The following is a 17,476-nucleotide window of genomic DNA, read 5'->3' on the forward strand; positions in this document are numbered from 1 at the left end:
TCTTGTGTTGCCCTGAGCACCTCTCACCTCCACACCTAGGGATTCCCTATCCCTGCTAAGACATCAGATGCTTCAGATCTATTTAGTGACCAAGTAAATGCAACATCTAACTGTGAGGAAGTCTCTAACCCATGGTAGAAGGCTTTGATCAACAGGAAACAAGAGCGGGAAAATAAATTAGTTTTCCTTCTTTCCCATGGAAGAGATTATCCTAAGCTGCTATGGTTCATACGGTCTTTTGGAAGCTGGTCCTTCAAAACTGAACAATTAGTGGTACTTGATACTTAACAGAAGTCATATTGATAATACTCTCCCATATCCCCAAATAGGATCTCCCCATTTTCCTGCCTCTATCCAGGCACTTCCTTCAGACTGTACTTTTTAATGAAATAAAAATAGAACATATATTAATACTTTTGCCTTAGGCTCTGCTTTCTGGGGAAGGCAGGCAGAGAAAGGTATCCTTTTATTCCCACCAATATGTTAATAAGTTTCCTACCTTTGGTTGCAGTGGTGGTACACAGGGGGCTGGAACAGGATCTGTGATATAGGTCTTCTTGGGACCAGCAACTGGATACATCCCAGCAGGGTTCTGGTTCCCAGGGCCAGAAGGAATATACCCTTGTTCCCGCTTCCAGGTATTTGGATGGCCTTGTTGACCATAGGAAGGATCAGAGTCATTTTTGCCCCCATAGCCAGGCCCCACTGCACAATAGGGTTCATAATAGCGTCCTTGGTTGGGAGCATACCCATAGCCAGGCTCAGGCTGAAGTCCTGGTGGTGGAACATATGCATAATCCATGCCTCCCCGTGTAGAAGGAGGTGGACCTTGCCCAGAGATAGGGACAGGTTGAGTGTTATAACCTTGGGCCCCTGGCCCTGAACCATAAAACTGTCCTGGTGAAGGAGCAGCCATGTAATGGGAGCTGGGCTGGGCTGACTTCACCTGCACATTGAAGGTAGGTCTTGAAGGGGTGGATGCTGTAGTGTAAGAAGCTGGGACAGGCTGAGGCTGGGGTTTTAGTGTTCCAATTGGAGCCACAGGGATTGGTCCAGCCTGGGGTGCAGGCTGTGGCTTCAGTGTAGACTTCTTAGTTGCTGTCAGAGGGGGTTGGTTTGGTATGACCATTCTCTTATGTCCTGTGACAGGGGTGGAGACTGGAGGAGAAGCTGTTGAACTAGTAGTGCCCTAAAGCAGGAGAGAGAAAAGGAAAAAAAAAAAAAAGACAAAGGTTACTGCTAATGCAAAATAAATATACATAAACAAATATTAATAAATGTTATTATATTTTTGTATTAGCTCTGCAAAACATAAAGAAGGCATGGCTCCTGCCATCTAAAAGTTCACAGACTAACACAAAAATCAATTGTGCTTCTGTGCAATGAACAATCCAGAAAAGAAACTAAGGAAACAATTCCACTTATAATAACATCAGAAAGAAAGAAAAAAAAAAAACTTCAGAAAAAAAAAAAAAAACAACTTAACCAAAGAGGTGAAAGAATTACACATTGAAAAGCATAAAATACTGCTGATAAATTAAAGAAGACACAACTAAATGGAAAGACATGCAGTCTTCATGGATTGAAAGACAATATTGTAAATATATTAATACTATCCATAGTAATCTATAGATTTAATGTAATCCCTGTAAAAATTCCAACTGAACTTTTCTGAAAAATGGAATCGCAAGAGACTGAATAGCCAAAACAACCTTAAAAGAAGATTGAAGTTCCCACATGCAACTTCAAAATTTATTACAAAATTATAATAAGCAAACAATGTTCTACTGGCATAGAGACAAACATAGACCAATGAGATAGAACAGAGAACCCAGAAATGAACCCTTGTATACACAGTCTCTTGACTTTTGACTTGGGTGCCAAGATCATTTGATGGGGAAAGGGTAGTTTTTACAATAAGTGGTGCTGGGAATACCGGACATCCGCATGCAAAAGAATGAAGCTGCACCCTTACTTTACACCACATACAAAGAATAACCCCAAATCAAAATGTAAGAGATAAAGCTCTTTTTTAAAAAAAAATAGAGTAAAAAAATTATGACAGTGGACTTGGTAATGACTTTTTTAAATACATACTGAAATATCAGAGCCAAGAGAAAATAAATTGAACAATGTGATCTCAAACAAACTGCCCAAAGCCTTGATCACCATCAACTGCAATACTAGAAAAAGAGAGGGGAAGGGCTAAAGAGAGGGAACAAAAATAAAAATGAGAAGCATTGAGAGGAATAAACATATACCCCTGGCACAATCAAAGAAATACTAAATTTAGGATCAGATTCCTGTTAAGAGTGATTTACTAAAGATAACACAAAAGCAGCCTTCTCCTCCCTTTATATCTTCTGTTTCTGTTGCAGTCATTTGTTCAATTCAAAAATATTTGCTGAATATCCTAAAAAGGACCTAAGAACACAAAGATTAAGAGACCTTTTGCTTCACAAAGATTAAGAGACCTTTTGCTTAACTGTGAGATGTCTTGGTTAGTCTGGGAATAAGTAAAGGCTTAGAAAAGGTCTGAAAATTCAAACATTCATCCTGAGGCACTGATCTATTAGGGATCTGTAAACATGCCAGTAACAGAATTTTAATTTTGCTCTTCCCTATTATGATTAGATTTGTTAATACAAAAATGAATAACTACACCCTATTTTGGTTGCTCATTAATCTCCAAATAAATTCCAATATGTATAAGAAGACTCAATATTATTCTAGTGTCGTTTATTCACACCAAGCCATTAGAGAGATATACATGGCAGGGGTGCAGATGCTGCTAACTGCTTTCTCATACACACTTCCCTTCTCCATTACTCAAAAGATTTCAGTGTTTTTTTAAGAGCAGTAATATGCTCACACTTCCCTAGAACTTTGCATGCAGGAGTTGCCATGTGATGCACCTCTGGCTAATGAGATGTATGCAAAGCATTTCTGGAAAAACTAGAGCTCTCCTGACATAGCATCATCCTTTCTTAGTTTTCCCCTTTCTTCCTTCCCTCCTGGAATGTGGCTGTGAGGCTGGAGATGGTACAGCTATCCTATTCTCGCCATAATATCCAAGTAGATCTATTTAGATATATGGCTTTCTGAGGATAGCTTTATGATGATCTCAGCTAGAGATAAAGATTAAAACAATCCCAGGGACATTTGATTAATATATAGTGGTTCTCAGCTGGAGAGGGAATCACCTAGTGACCAGGGAGGGATCAGAAATGTGCGGCAATGCCTTTCGTTGTCGCAGTGATTAGGGGATGCTATTTTCATTGAGCAGGTAGAAGGTGAAAACACATCAGTGTTAAACTAAAGCGGACAACAGTGCCCCTGTCGACAGATACTAAAAAACTCTTGAGTCACATTTCTTCCAGGAACCTGATTGTGATGTCCCCAGCTATCAACCGTGGAGGGTCACTGGTCCTTTCTAGGATCTTTATTCCACAACACTCTTTTCTATTCACAATCAACTGCTCCCCGGCACGTCGGTCCTCTTGAATGTACAGGATGACAGTTCTGACTCTGCTTGCCCCAGACTATCATTTCGTCCCTAATGGCTTCTCTATACCCAAATAGACCTATATACACAGGACATTTATAAATCAGTTCCTTGGAAGGGGCTGGTTTCTGTGTGCTAGCATTTTTATTGGGTTCTGACTGTGACAGCTATCTTTTCCTATCATTTGTGATTTGTCTCAGTTGTAGTTTCCCAGAGATTTTGTAATCTTAGATTTAGTTTTCTGTTAAATTATAAGAAAATGTTGAATAGAGTTATCTTTTTTCCCCTTTTTGATAGCCTCTCATAGGGCCAACTTGCCATCTCCTTTTGTAATTTAAGTAACATGAAAATTCTTGTCTTGGTGGAGTAGCATTTCCCTCTCTAGGAGGGTGGTCCCAATAGTACCCAATAAAAGATGTTATTTCCACATTAAGCAATTTGTAAAAATACATATCATGAAAAAACAGGCTTCCCTGGTGGCTCAGAGGTTAAAGCGTCTCCCCCCAGTGCGGGAGACCCGGGTTCGATCCCTGGGTTCGATCCCTGGGTTGGGAAGATCCCCTGGAGAAGGAAATGGCAACCCACTCCAGTATTCTTGCCTGGAGAATCCCATGGACAGAGGATCCTGGTGGGCTATAGCCCACAGGGTGGCAAAGAGTCGGACACGACTGAGCAACTTCACTTTCACTTTCTTTCATGAAAAAACTCCAAAATAAATACTCAGTAAGATCCTGATGTTCTGAAGAAGAGAGTACAGAAGATTCAGTTTGAACCTAAAAACATGCAAGGTTAGATTTTTTTAGTCAACCATGTCAATCTTAAAAAAATGTCTGCATGAATGGAATTGAATATAAGAACGAATAAAGCTTTTCTTTTCTTTGATGACTCAAGATCAGCAGAAACCCAGAGTTCCTATTTTAAACACTTTACAAACTCAACTATAAATGGAGACAGTGACGGAGCAACTGGGTTAATGGCAGGCATACTCTACACCGCAGCTGGAAAGGAGTCTGCCCCCAAAACAGATACTTAACAGTCACATACTTTGAAGATGAAAACCAGTCATATTTATAAAGTAAACAACAAAGAATTAATCCTAATCCTTAGAAGCAACTTTTTTCAACCAATTTCTCTTCTTTCTTGGTGAACATGCACACATGTGCACACACATACACTGCTTAAAGATTCCTAATGACTTTGAAGGAAGGCATCAGGGCACAATTTCAGGAGCCACTGCCTTCTTCTAGGAAACAGCTCACTAGATGAGAAGGATTCTCAAAACAATATTATAAATTCTGCTGTGTATGTGCCGGCATGTTTCTGAGTGTTTTCTATCTCATAGATACGTGTGTGAAAATAGCACACTTAGCTATAATTTTTTTTTCATTTGCAATTTAAAACTCTTTACCTCATTGGAGGTGGAAGGGGGTAAAGAACAGGAATCATTTTAAAGCATATTTATTTATGTTCTTCATGGTAAAAGAGAGCTATGGCAACACTTTCCTTGCCCACATATTCAATTAAATACATAGCGAATCTTTTCTACTTACTGGATTAGACACTTCCAAATATTTATTTTTGGCATTTCTTTTTCTTTTTTTGCAGGAATTCTTGAAGTTTTATCATGATTTAACATTTTAATTTTGAAAATCATGCACATTTTAAAGATCACACACACACACACATATATATTTTTTCCCCTGAGGCTCGAATCTCTGTAGCAGTCTTCTAATATGGTTATTTGTCCATCAATCATTTTCTAGGCTTCTTCAACATGGAAAGCTTGGCAAGGTTAATGGAAAGAGAGTAGTATCCCAGGATGAAGAGGGCATGATTACATGCCCCCCAGGAGGTTGTAGTCTGGAGGAAGGACTGCTAAATAATCAATAACTGTTGAATGGATGTCTCCACTACCAGAAAGAACTGGCTGTGGCCGAGAGATAAGAACAGACAAGGGGTTGTAAGTGCACATCTTGTGCCCACCTTTGGGAGCAAGCCCTCAACTTCCTTTATGCCCAAAGTGGAATAACAACTAACATTCCTCTACCCCTCTCACCCATGACCCACCCATTCCCTAAACACACCCCCGCATGCGTACATGTGCGCATACACTTCTAATCTAATCTATGACCATGCCTTCTACATTGTTCATTTCAGTTCAGTTCAGTCGCTCAGTTGTGTCCAACTCTTTGCGACCCCATGAATTGCATCATGCCAGGCCTCCCTGTCTATCCCCAACTTCTGGAGTTCACTCAGACTCACGTCCATCGAGTCAGTGATGCCATCCAGCCATCTCATCCTCTGTCACCCCTTCTCCTCCTGCCCCCAATCCCTCCCAGCATCAGAGTCTTTTCCAATGAGTCAACTCTTCGCATGAGGTGGCCAAAGTACTGGAGTTTCAGCTTTAGCATCAGTCCTTCCAAAGAAATCCCAGGGCTGATCTCCTTTAGGATGGACTGGTTGGATCTCCTTGCAGTCCAAGGGACTCTCAAGAGTCTTCTCCAGTACCACAGTTCAAAAGCATCAATTCTTTGGTGCTCAGCTTTCTTCACAGTCCAACTCTCACATCCATACATGACCACTGGAAAAACCATAGCCTTGACTAGATGGACCTTTGTTGGCAAAGTGATGTCTCTGCTTTTGAATATGCTATGTAGGTTGGTCATAACTTTCCTTCCAAGGAGTAAGCGTCTTTTAATTTCAAGTCCATTAGATGCAAAATATTCAGAACATGAAAGACTATTTCCATCCCCTCATTCTTACTGGACTTATTTCTCCACTGATCTCCAGTAGCATATTGGGTACCTACCCACCTGGGGAGTTCCTCTTTCAGTAGCCTATCATTTCGCCTTTTCATATTGTTCATGGGGTTCTCAAGGCAAGAGTACTGAAGTGGTTTGCCAGTCCCTTCTCCAGTGGACCACATTCTGTCAGACCTTTCCACCATGACCCGCCCGTCTTGGGTGGCCCCACATGCCATTGCTTAGTTTCATTGAGTTACACAAGGCTGTGGTCCATGTGATCAGATTAACTAATTTTCTGTGATTATGGTTTCAGTGTGTCTGCCCTCTGATGCCTTCTCGCAACACCTACCATCTTATTTGGGTTTCTCTTGCCTTGGACATGGGGTATCTCTTTACAGCTGCTCCAGCAACGCACCGCCACTGCTCCTTACCTTGAACGAGGGGTATGTCTTCTACATAAGCCCTTAATATCTCTGGCATCCCTGTGCTTTACCCTAGTCTCACTTTCTCTCTCTGAGTTCTGGCTTTCATCATCACTTTTCAGAGCTCTTTATAGTCATGATCTAACTTTATTTCTCTCCCATATCGCCTCAATACTGTCACAGTGATATTACCTCTAATGTGAATACTTGATCCTGACTCTCTATTCATCTGCATTTGCAAATGACTCTGCCTTGTGTTGAACTCTTTTTATTATTCTCTCTCCCTTTTTAAATACACTGTATAAGGACTCTACAATCCAGCCCTTGCCTTTCTGTCCAGCCACCTCCCTATTTCCACCATCACTCACAGTATACATCCAATATTAGGCTTATGTAGAGATAAAAATAGACCATACACTCAGGTGTCTACTCATATCTGTTAGCCAGGACCTCCTCCTACAATCTATGACTTGTTCTTTATAACTCTCCACTATGTTTCTCCTTTGTCGCTCAGACACAGCCATCTTCTGCTTGGCAGTTGCTACTAATTCTTCAAGTCTCTGATCAAGTGGTGCCTCTTCTGTAATGTCTTTTCAGAAGTCTAGAGATCTTCATTCAACAGTTACTATGTATTCACCCCTGTACCAGATTATAAACTGCTGGGGAACGGGGAGACATCCTAAAATACTATCCTCTTCCCAATAGCTCACAGAGATTAACATGTTGATGATATTCACAAAATGCTTAATAGAAAAATAAAAATGTGAAAAGACATAAAAATCATCTGGAAGGACTTCTACGGTACTTTAGTCATAGCCACTATGGGCTTAGTATGCTGCTGCTGCTAAGTCGCTTCAGTCGTGTCCAACTCCTAGCGACCCCATGGACCGCAGCTTTGTATGTGATATGAGCTCGCTCAGTCGTGTCCAACTCTTTGAGACCCCATGGACTGTAGCCCACCAGGCTCTTCCATCCATGGGATTCTCCAGGCAAGGATACTGGAGTGGGTTGCCATTTCCTTCTCCAGGGGAACTTCCTGACCCAGGGATCAAACCTGGGTCTCCCGCCTTGCATGCAGGCGCTTTACCCTCTGAGCCACTGGGGAAGCCCCAGCTTTGTATAGACCTCCATTAAAGCAATTACCTTACAGTATTTTAATAACTGACTTGCTTTTTCTATAAGTTGGGAAGAAGTCAAACTGCAAGCTGAAAGTGAAAGTGTTAGTCACTCAGTAGTGTCCGACTTTTTGTGATCCCATAGACTATAGCCTGCCAGGCTTCTCTGTACATGGGATTCTCCAGGTAAGAATACTGGAGTGGCTTGCCATTCTCTTCTCCAGGGGATCTTCATGACCCAGGGATTGAACCCGGGTCTCTCACATTCAGGCAGATTCTTTACCATCTGAGCCACCAGGGAAAATCAAATTATCATGGCCATAGATAGAAATTTGTCTTCTGTAATAAAGAGGGCACTCAAGAACCACCATGTCTATTCAACAGTGATAGCAAAGACCCAGCCTCTTTATAGCTTTCTGCCAGAAGTACTTTTCCAATATTTTTATAAAAGTGCTACTGACAACTTGAGTCAACATGTTGCCCAATGGCCCCTGAATAATGATCCTTTTTATCTGACACAGGACCTCCTCTCCTCTCTATTAAATCTCTCCAGAATTATGCCCACAACTTGAAATACCTTCTCTGTATGAACACTCTCCTGAATTTCTCTCTGCAGAACCCATCTATACTTGAAATACCAGGTCCAAATATTCAACTGCCTATTTCATGTGTTTACTTGGATGTCTCAGACACTCTTCAGCCTCAAGATGTTAAAAACTGTTTCAGCATCTTCCTTGAATCTGCTTTTCATGCCTTTCATTTGGTTTTCTTGTCCATTCTGGTGTTTTCCAAATGAGAACACTAGGAGTCATTCTTGACCCTCTCCCTCACATCCCATTCAAGCATCAAATCCTGGTGACCCTATTCCCTAAATAGGCAACATCTACATTTCACCATTTCCTCTACTGTAAGCCAGTTCCAAGACACTACACCACCTCTCACAAGGACTTATCCAACAGCACTCACTCTGGTCTCCCAGAGGCTATGCTTGTCCCCCTTTAATGAATTCTTCATTCTGTAGGAAGAGTTAAGTAAGAATGGGATGTGCATGCTCAGTTATGTTCGTGTGACTCCATGGACTATGGCCCACCATAGTGCTGGAATGTTCTGGAATTTTCCAGGCAAGAATACTGGAGTGGGTTGCCATTTCCTACTCCAGAGGATCTTCCTGACTCAGGGATCAGACTCTCCTTTCTGGCATCTCCTTCATTGACAGGCAGATTCTTAGCCACTATCGTCACCTGTAAGAGGGTACAGTGGTTTGGTGGTTTAGTTGCTAAGTCATGTCTGACTGATCGCAACCCCATGGACTATAGCCTGCCAGGCTCCTCTGTCCATGGGATTCTCTGGGCAAGAACACTGGATGGATTGCCATTTGCTTCTCCAGGGGATCTTCCCAACCCAGGAATCGAACCTGGGTCTCCTGAATTGCAGGCAGATTCTTTACCCATTGAGCTTCAAGGGAAGCCCGTAGATGGTATAGGAAGAGTGATTTCTCCCAAATGCAGATCTAATCACATTACTTTCCTGCTGAAAAGTCTTCAGTGCTTTAGTGGAGTGATTTGCACCCAGTCTATCTCTTCTGCCTCTCCTTGAGAGGTCAATGTCATGTCACTCTCTGACACTGACTTCCTTTCATAGCTGACATGCCAGACTCTCTGCCATCTCATGCATTATACCTCTGTGCTTCCCCACCTCTCCCTGGATTCTATATTGAGCTAATTTCTAAGAACCCTTGAAGTCTCAGCCTGAGTATCAGTCCCCTCAGTGAACCATTGCCCAAATCCTCTGGCACAGTGAGCACTGTATCTCTCTTCTACACGTAGCACGCTTGTGTATGTCTCTTTTCATAGGGTTAGAGACAGTCCCTTTTTACTGCTGCTTCTCATTCTCTTTTTCATATCATAGCACATAACAGGCATTTAACAAATACTTGAATAAATGAATAGTGGTCTCCCAAGAAAAATTCATTTCTCTTGTCAGATTACAAAAAAAAAAAAAAGCAAAATATAAGGTATCTCATTTCTTTTATTACTTGACAATCAAGGAAGTCTCATATGTTTAATGCATGCTTAATTACAGTAACCTCATTAGTCTCTTCTTCCCTCTAAATAAAGGACTTTACTATTGGAATTTATTAATTACTACTATCTTTCAAAGCAGCATCTGAAGTGCTTATTTTCATTTTAATGGTCAGATTATATATATATGTAAGTTTTACTTGATATTCACTCAAATCCCCTACAGAAATAGTCAAGTGGCAAATTTTAAATAATTGTACCATGAAAAGAAAGAAACTAAAACATTTAAAAATAATCTTAACACATATTGAAAGGAAACATATTTTGTTTTTTTTTAAATTTTGAATTAACTATCAAATAACTATAATACCCCAATCGCATAAAATTTAAATAATCCAAAGTATCTATTCAACAAAACTTTACTGAAATTCCACTATGTGTTAGGCACTGAGCTAGTTGCTAAAGCCACAAGAAGACAAAAGGAATCAAAGTCGCTGCACTAAATAATTCTTCATTCAAATTTTCTACAAAAATGTTTGTAGTGGGCAAAAATGACTTCTATTTGGAATGAAAACTTTCTAAGGCAACAGAAAGAGAAAATATATAAAAGCTAAAGTCTGACATTTACACAGCAACATAAAACTCAAATCCCCTTCCTTAAATTTGGTTCTAGGTATTATAAACACGTGAAAATACGCTTAAGATGTTAAATGAAAAGGTAAATGTTAAATGAAAAGTACAGAGTGTGAAATCAATCATATGTACAATACAGCTGAGGCTACACAGAATGGTATTTCCATATGGGCAAGGACTAGACAAACTATGGAAAGAGTGATGGTTGATTTGCTAGAAGATAGGGTTACAAATATTTCAGCCTCACTTTTCTTTTCATGACAGTTGTGTAAAGTTATTTGAACAAAACCTAGTGGCCATTTGTCACTTGGAGCTATGTATTTCGTCCATGTATCTTTGTGGCAGGAAAAACAATCTAAAATACCAACTGGTATTTTTTTAAAAGATATAATAATAGTAAACACTTAGAAAGCATTTACTTTGTGTACACATTTTGTATCCAAAGCAGTTTATACTTACTCCTTACAGGTACCCTTGAGACAGAATCTATTACTTATCCTCAGTTTCCAGATGAAGACACTGAAGCATATGGATCTGAAACATGTATTTATGCAAGGTTACAAAGCTAGCAAACGGCAGTCATAGGATTCAACCCAGGCAGCCTAGTTCTGTTCTGTAGTTTGAAGTTTTAAAAACCATTCCACCTCTCTTCCCCGATGGCTCATGGGGTAAAGAATCCACCTGCCATGCAGAAGACATAGGCGACGTGGATTCGATCCTTGGGTCAGGAAGATCCCCTGCAGAAGGAAACGGCAACCAGCTCTAATATTCTTGCCTGGAAAATCCTATGGAGAAGGCTGGTGGCCTACAGTTCAAAGGGTTGCAAAGGGTTGGACACAACTGAGCAACTAAACACTATTATCATTCTTGGGTAAAGAAAAAGTAAAATAAACTACATATGAGAAATTCATGTAAACAAACACAGAGGCCTTCTCAGTCTATGTGGGTTCAGAAAAATATTTCTGTGGAGAAGAAAACTAATGGAGTAAATGGTACAACAGACAGCAAGTGATATTTAGCATTGTTATCCGGGGAACAACAGAGGGACATGAACTGTATAAAATAAGAGTCCGTGGTGTCAGGCAGCTGCTGTACTGTGGCAGTTGATTACTGCTGTGTGGAAAATGGATCAGAGGTTCCTCTTCTGACTTTAAAGCTATGCTCATTTTTGGGGGGCGGGGGGGGGGGGCCCAAACACAATGAAGCCAAATGAAGGATTTTTACAGGCCAATTGTACTGCAGGAGGTGCATTTTCCAACTTCCATTCTCAGTTAAGGATATTGGCAGGTAGAAATGCCCTAGAGGATGATCAATTAAATTGAAGGGTCTTGCAATAAAATTCAGGATCAAAAAAAATCCCAGCTTTGCCACTATTTAGAGCTGAGTGACCCTGGAAAATTCACACTACTTTCCCACCAGACTGACTCTAGCTGAACAACAAACAAGATCTAGGAACACTGTCATTTTATCCTCCTTTCCAAATGAGTAGTCTATCTTATTCTTCAAATAAAAGTCGTTCTATAACAACCCCCAAAAAAGGAGCTTCACTGCTCAAGACACAGACTTGAGGGGAGTATGCTCATGTCTCTTTTCCTTCTAATACTATCCTTATACAAAAGAAGTCATAAGGACATTCAAAACCCAGTGATTCCAAGGGTAAATTCTGAATATTTGCAATGAGTTTTACTGGCCAAAAAGAGCTTGATCTTATCACTAAAATTTTACACCAAGTAGGTACTTAATAAATCATGACGGGATAAATCAATGGACAGACCTGGTGTCTGAGTTTACATAGTGCAAGAAAAAAAAAAAAAAGAAAGAAACCCAAGCTTACCTATTTCAGTTATAATGCCATGCATCCCTCCCTTTTTTTTTTTTTTTTGCTACTTGTTTTTTGCTCAAGAAAAATTACTTACGATTTTCTCTAAGCCCTTAATATAGAAAATGACTTAATTTTGCATCTTGAGTCCCCTCACTGATTGCCTTCCAGTATTCAGGCTTTAATACCCATGGTTGCATTCCTTGCTCATTCCAGTCATACACTTTTCACTTGCTAGATAACCCCATGAGATAGAAAACAATCCAACAGACTAAGAGTACAATGTATGAATATGCTTCTATATATCCAGAAGTACTTTTCAAGTCTGACTGCACAACAGAATCACTGAATGCTCTATAAACACAAAGTATCTTTCACTTAGAGCTTTTTAGATATAAATTATCTTGGCCCTATTCCTTGGGGAGTGAAATCTGGAAATTAAAAAGGGGAGGAATAAATGATTTTCTGTTGCAACCGGAGTTGAGAACCACCTATTTAGGTTAAAGCAGAATAGGGAATTATACCTGGAGTTGGGGGCTATGTGTGATGGGAGGGCATTATCCCAACTGTCTTCAAAGGGCTATGTTCATATAATTCAGACTTAGGGACCAAGGTAATATTTGTTTCTGTAAACTTCTTATGGGCAATTTGAGAGCTAATTTAGTGATATGTATCAGAAGTCCTAACAAAAGCCAACCTTTCATTTTTAAGAATTTAACCAAAAGAAATAATCATAGATGGTTAAAACTTCAGTTTCAAGATATGTTCCTGGCAATGTAATTTATAAAAATAACATATTATGTGCAACTTAAATAATCAGTACTTGGGGACTGGTTAAATAAATGATGGAACATTCCTATAATGAAATATTGTATTATTAAAATGTTTCAAAACATATCAACAATCTAGCAACTCCACTTCTGGATATCTACCCCAAAGAACTCAAAACAGGGAAGGACTCTTATCAAGTATCTGTATACTCATGTTCATAGCAGAATTATTCATAATATCCAAAACTGTGAGAGCAACCAAAGTGTCCATTGACAGATGAATGAATAAACAAAATGCAGGATAAACATAGATGTTGTAATATTCAGCTTAAAACAAGAAAGAAATTCTGAAACAGCTAAAACGGGAATGAATCATGAAAACATTAGGCTAAGATGAAATAAGCCAGTTAAAGAGGATATATACAGTATGAATCCAATGATATACGATACCGAAAGTCATGAAATTCACAAAGACAAAGCAAAATGTGGTTAACAAGGAGGTCAGGGGAGGGGAGGCATGTTGAGTAATTTTTTAACTGATGCGCATTTTCAGTCTGGGAAAGTAGAAAAGTTCTAAACGTGGATTACGATTGCACAACTATGTGAATATACTTGGTGCCACATAAATGAATCTTTACCATGATTAAGGTGGTGAATTTTGTTATGTGTCTATTACTAGAACAGGAAAACAAAAAGATGATGGGAAAGAGGCAGAGAAACGGAAAGAAAAAAAAGAAAAAGAAAGTTATACATTTAAAAAACACATTAGGGAACACTGCTTTATCAATACATACATCTATCTATACCTCTCATATACACATACAGACACACACACACACACACACACACACACAGCTAGAAGGATCTATTCCCAAAATGATAATAGCGGTTATTTTAAGGGGATGATTTTAGAATATATACTTTTCTAGCACAATCATATATTGTGAAAGATATAGATCTTCCTCTGATATGTGTATATATTCACACATACATATACATAAAAATATAGATTTTGAATAATATGTATGAAATAAATAGATTATTTTAAAATTTAATACACACCAAAAATATTGTAGTATCCCAACTTCTGTGTGTGTGTTCAGAGTGAAAAAGGAAGGGACATAGGTAAAAATTTTAAATGATTTAAAAATACTTTTAAAAGGATAAAATGGCATCAGCTGATGCAATTAACAGAAGCTTTTATTTTCATCTTTCTGTATTTTCTACATTAAAGAAAAAATTAACTCATGTGTGGTAACTGAAAACTGGTGAATGGTTAAAATGATCTCAAAGATTACTTTTGAAATTAAAATCACAGGATTTTAATCAGGTTCAGTGAGTTCAAAACAGTGCTACCAATACAGGGACATTACTAATAGAATTTTCATTCATTGACGGACTCTTAAAACACACACAGACACACACACACACACACTGCCTGACAAGTCCTCCAGAGAGTTCTTGTCAGAGAGACATAAAGATGTCCCACTTACATCATTGTATCAGCCCTTGCTCATTTCACAGTTTAGTGCTTTGGCTTTGAGAACGTGTATTGACAGCTAGAGAGGGGATATTCTTAATACCTTCAGGAGGCTGAAATCACAAAAACAGTACCCTATGGTATTATACTCCAGATCAGATTTTGTCTTTGAAACTTCTCCACTTAATTAATTCTCACGGAATTCTGAATGGGTATAAGATACTTAGAAGACAAACTGCTCCCTGGATGTTGAAGACATGGATGCCAGTACATCAACTTGTTTTCCCAGAAATAAAATTAAGGCAATTGGGAGCACCAAGATTCTGCCTGAAGTCTTCTTTTCTTAACCCCTAATTATTCAACAGAGAAAAGCAATGACCCAGGGGAGGCCCTGTACTCATTCATTCATAAAACTAGCATATCATCATATGAACACCTAGAAATCCAGTATTTTAGGGAGTTTTTCCCCTGAATAACCATCAAATGAGATGGTATGTCATTAATATTGGAGAGTCTCTGAGGCTTCAATTTATATAAATACCCATAGAATACAGAACACTTAGTCCCTAAGATGCATGGGATTAGCACTGGAAAAAAAGGCATTGTGGTGAGGGTTAATTCAATCTGAGTGCATTCTGTAATCTAGGGATGTGGCAAGAGGAGGATCTACTTAAAAGCGACCTCATAACACCAAGTCATCGCTTCAAGGGCCTATGTGCTTTTCTCCAGTCAGGCCAGGAGTTTACCATAAAGTGCCTGGTGTTGAACTAACAGGTCAAGAAATAATAAAATACAATCTCTGTGAGAATATGCTAGTGAGGGTGCATAATTATATGACTGGTAAAACTCGAAGTTGAAACAATTTCTCTTGTGGGTAAACTGGCAATGAAGAGCTATCAAAATGACGGTAACTTACACTGATAGTATATTTAAAAATAAATTATTAGGAGATGGTGGAGAAAATCATGGTGCATTGATCTGATGGAATGTTATGCAGCTGGTAAGCAAGGGAATAGGTATTCAAAATAATGGTCAATAGTAAATTTTAAGGTTATAAGCATTTCAAAGGATATAGGTATTTTTAAATGTCTTACTGATCGCTAATACACTTTCTATGCTGCAATCAGAATATTCCTAAAATCTAAATTGATTGCCTTCTTTTACTAAATCTCCCAAAGGGTCTCATTGCTCTTAGGATGAAGTGCTTTCTTCCTTTTTTTTTTTCCTGATAGAGTCATCACTTTGCTTCTTAATCTACTCTCCATTCCCTCCCCCAAAACTTGAGGCTCCAGCCATTCTGCAGTTACCCGACTTGAATGCTTTCCAATATGCCCCACTTCCCAACTCCTAACCAGTATTCATCCTTGAGGTTTTAAATAAATTACACTCTAGAAAGCCAGTCCTGAGTATCCATGTCTTGATAAGTGTCCACAGTGGTGTCCTTTTAAAACACTGTACTTTGCTTAATGATAGCACTTGTCCACTGATTTGTCATTCCATTTTTTAATATTTTAATAATTAATTAATTTGGGGGTGTGTACCCTGCAATGGGAGCACAGAGTCTTAACCACTGGACACCAGAGAAGTCCTTCAATTAACGTCTTTAATACTCTCTTTTCCTCTATGCTTCACACAGGCAAGGACTTTTTCTTGTTCAACATTATATGCTTCAGTTCACTTCAGTTCAGTCTGGTTGCGAAGCCATCTCTGATTGTTTGAGACCTCATGGACTGCAGCACACCAGGCCTCCCTGTCCATCACCAACGCCCAGACTTTATTCAAACTCAAACTTGAGTCGGTGATGCCATCCAACCATCTCATCCTCTGTCGTCCCCTTCTCCTCCCACCTTCAATCTTTCCCAGCATCAGGGTCTTTTCAAATGAGTCAGCTCTTCGCATCAGGTGGCCAAAGTATTGGAGTTAAACCTTCAACATTAGTCCTTCCAATGAATATTCAAGACTGATTTCCTTTAGGATGACTGGTTGGATCTCCTTGCAGTCCAAGGGACTCTTTAGAGTCTTCTCCAACACCACAGTTTAAAAGCATCAATTCTTTGGTGCTCAGCTTTCTTTATAGTCCAACTCTCACATCCATACATGACTGGAAAAACCATAGCTTTGACTAGATGGGCCTTTGGTGGCAAAGCAATGTCTCTGCTTTTTAATATGCTGTCTAGGTTGGTCATAGCTTTTCTTCCAAGGAGCAAGCATCTTAATTTCATGGCTACAGTCACCATTTGCAGTGATTTTGGAGCCCCCAGAAATAAAGTCTCTTACTGTTTCTACTATTTCCCCATCTATTTGCCATGAAGTGGTGGGACCAGATGCCATGATTTAGTTTTCTGAATGCTGAGCTTTAAGCCAACTATTTCAATCTCTTCTTTCACTTTCATCAAGAGGCTGTTTCGTTCTACATCGCTTTCTGCCATAAGGGATATGCTTAGAGTCCAGCAAACACACTCCATATGTATTTATTCAGTGAATGAAATCATTTTAAGAAAGCATTATTGACAAAATCTACAAAGAGATATTCAATGAAATAAGACAAGAATAGCAGTAGTTGGCTAAATGACCACCCCTCCACACTATTTTTGGAGAAAGAAATGGCAACCCACTCCAGTGTTCTTGCCTGGAGAATCCCAGGGACGGGGGAGCCTGGTGGGCTGCCGTCTATGGGATCGCACAGAGTCGGACACGACTGAAGTGACTTAGCAGCAGCAGCAGCTACACTATTTTACTTTCCCCAAGAGCTTTGTGAAGCCAAACCTGTAATTATTTATCCAAAAAGTATTTAAGCATGATAGAGAGTTGTGTAATTCAATCTAATTCTTAAAAACTATTCAGAAGAACTGTACAAGAAAGATCTTTATGACCCAGATAATCATGATGGTGTGATCACTCACCTAGAGCCAGATATTCTGGAATGTGAAGTCAAGTGGGCCTTGGAAAGCATCACTATGAACAAAG

At 39.4% G+C, this 17,476-nt stretch overlaps 1 protein-coding gene across 7 annotated transcripts in view; it reads right to left on the bottom strand.

The window, feature by feature from the left end:
• Window positions 1-17,476, bottom strand: part of LPP (LIM domain containing preferred translocation partner in lipoma) — a 739,124-nt gene that overhangs the window by 283,956 nt on the left and 437,692 nt on the right. For all 7 annotated transcript variants that reach the window (XM_018046708.1, XM_018046713.1, XM_018046723.1 and 4 more), the window contains one exon: window positions 500-1,189. In XM_018046708.1, coding sequence (XP_017902197.1) covers window positions 500-1,189 — 690 coding nt within the window. The remainder of the gene's footprint in view (window positions 1-499; window positions 1,190-17,476) is intronic.

Source organism: Capra hircus, chromosome 1, assembly GCF_001704415.2.
Source record: "Capra hircus breed San Clemente chromosome 1, ASM170441v1, whole genome shotgun sequence".
NCBI lineage: Eukaryota > Metazoa > Chordata > Mammalia > Artiodactyla > Bovidae > Capra > Capra hircus.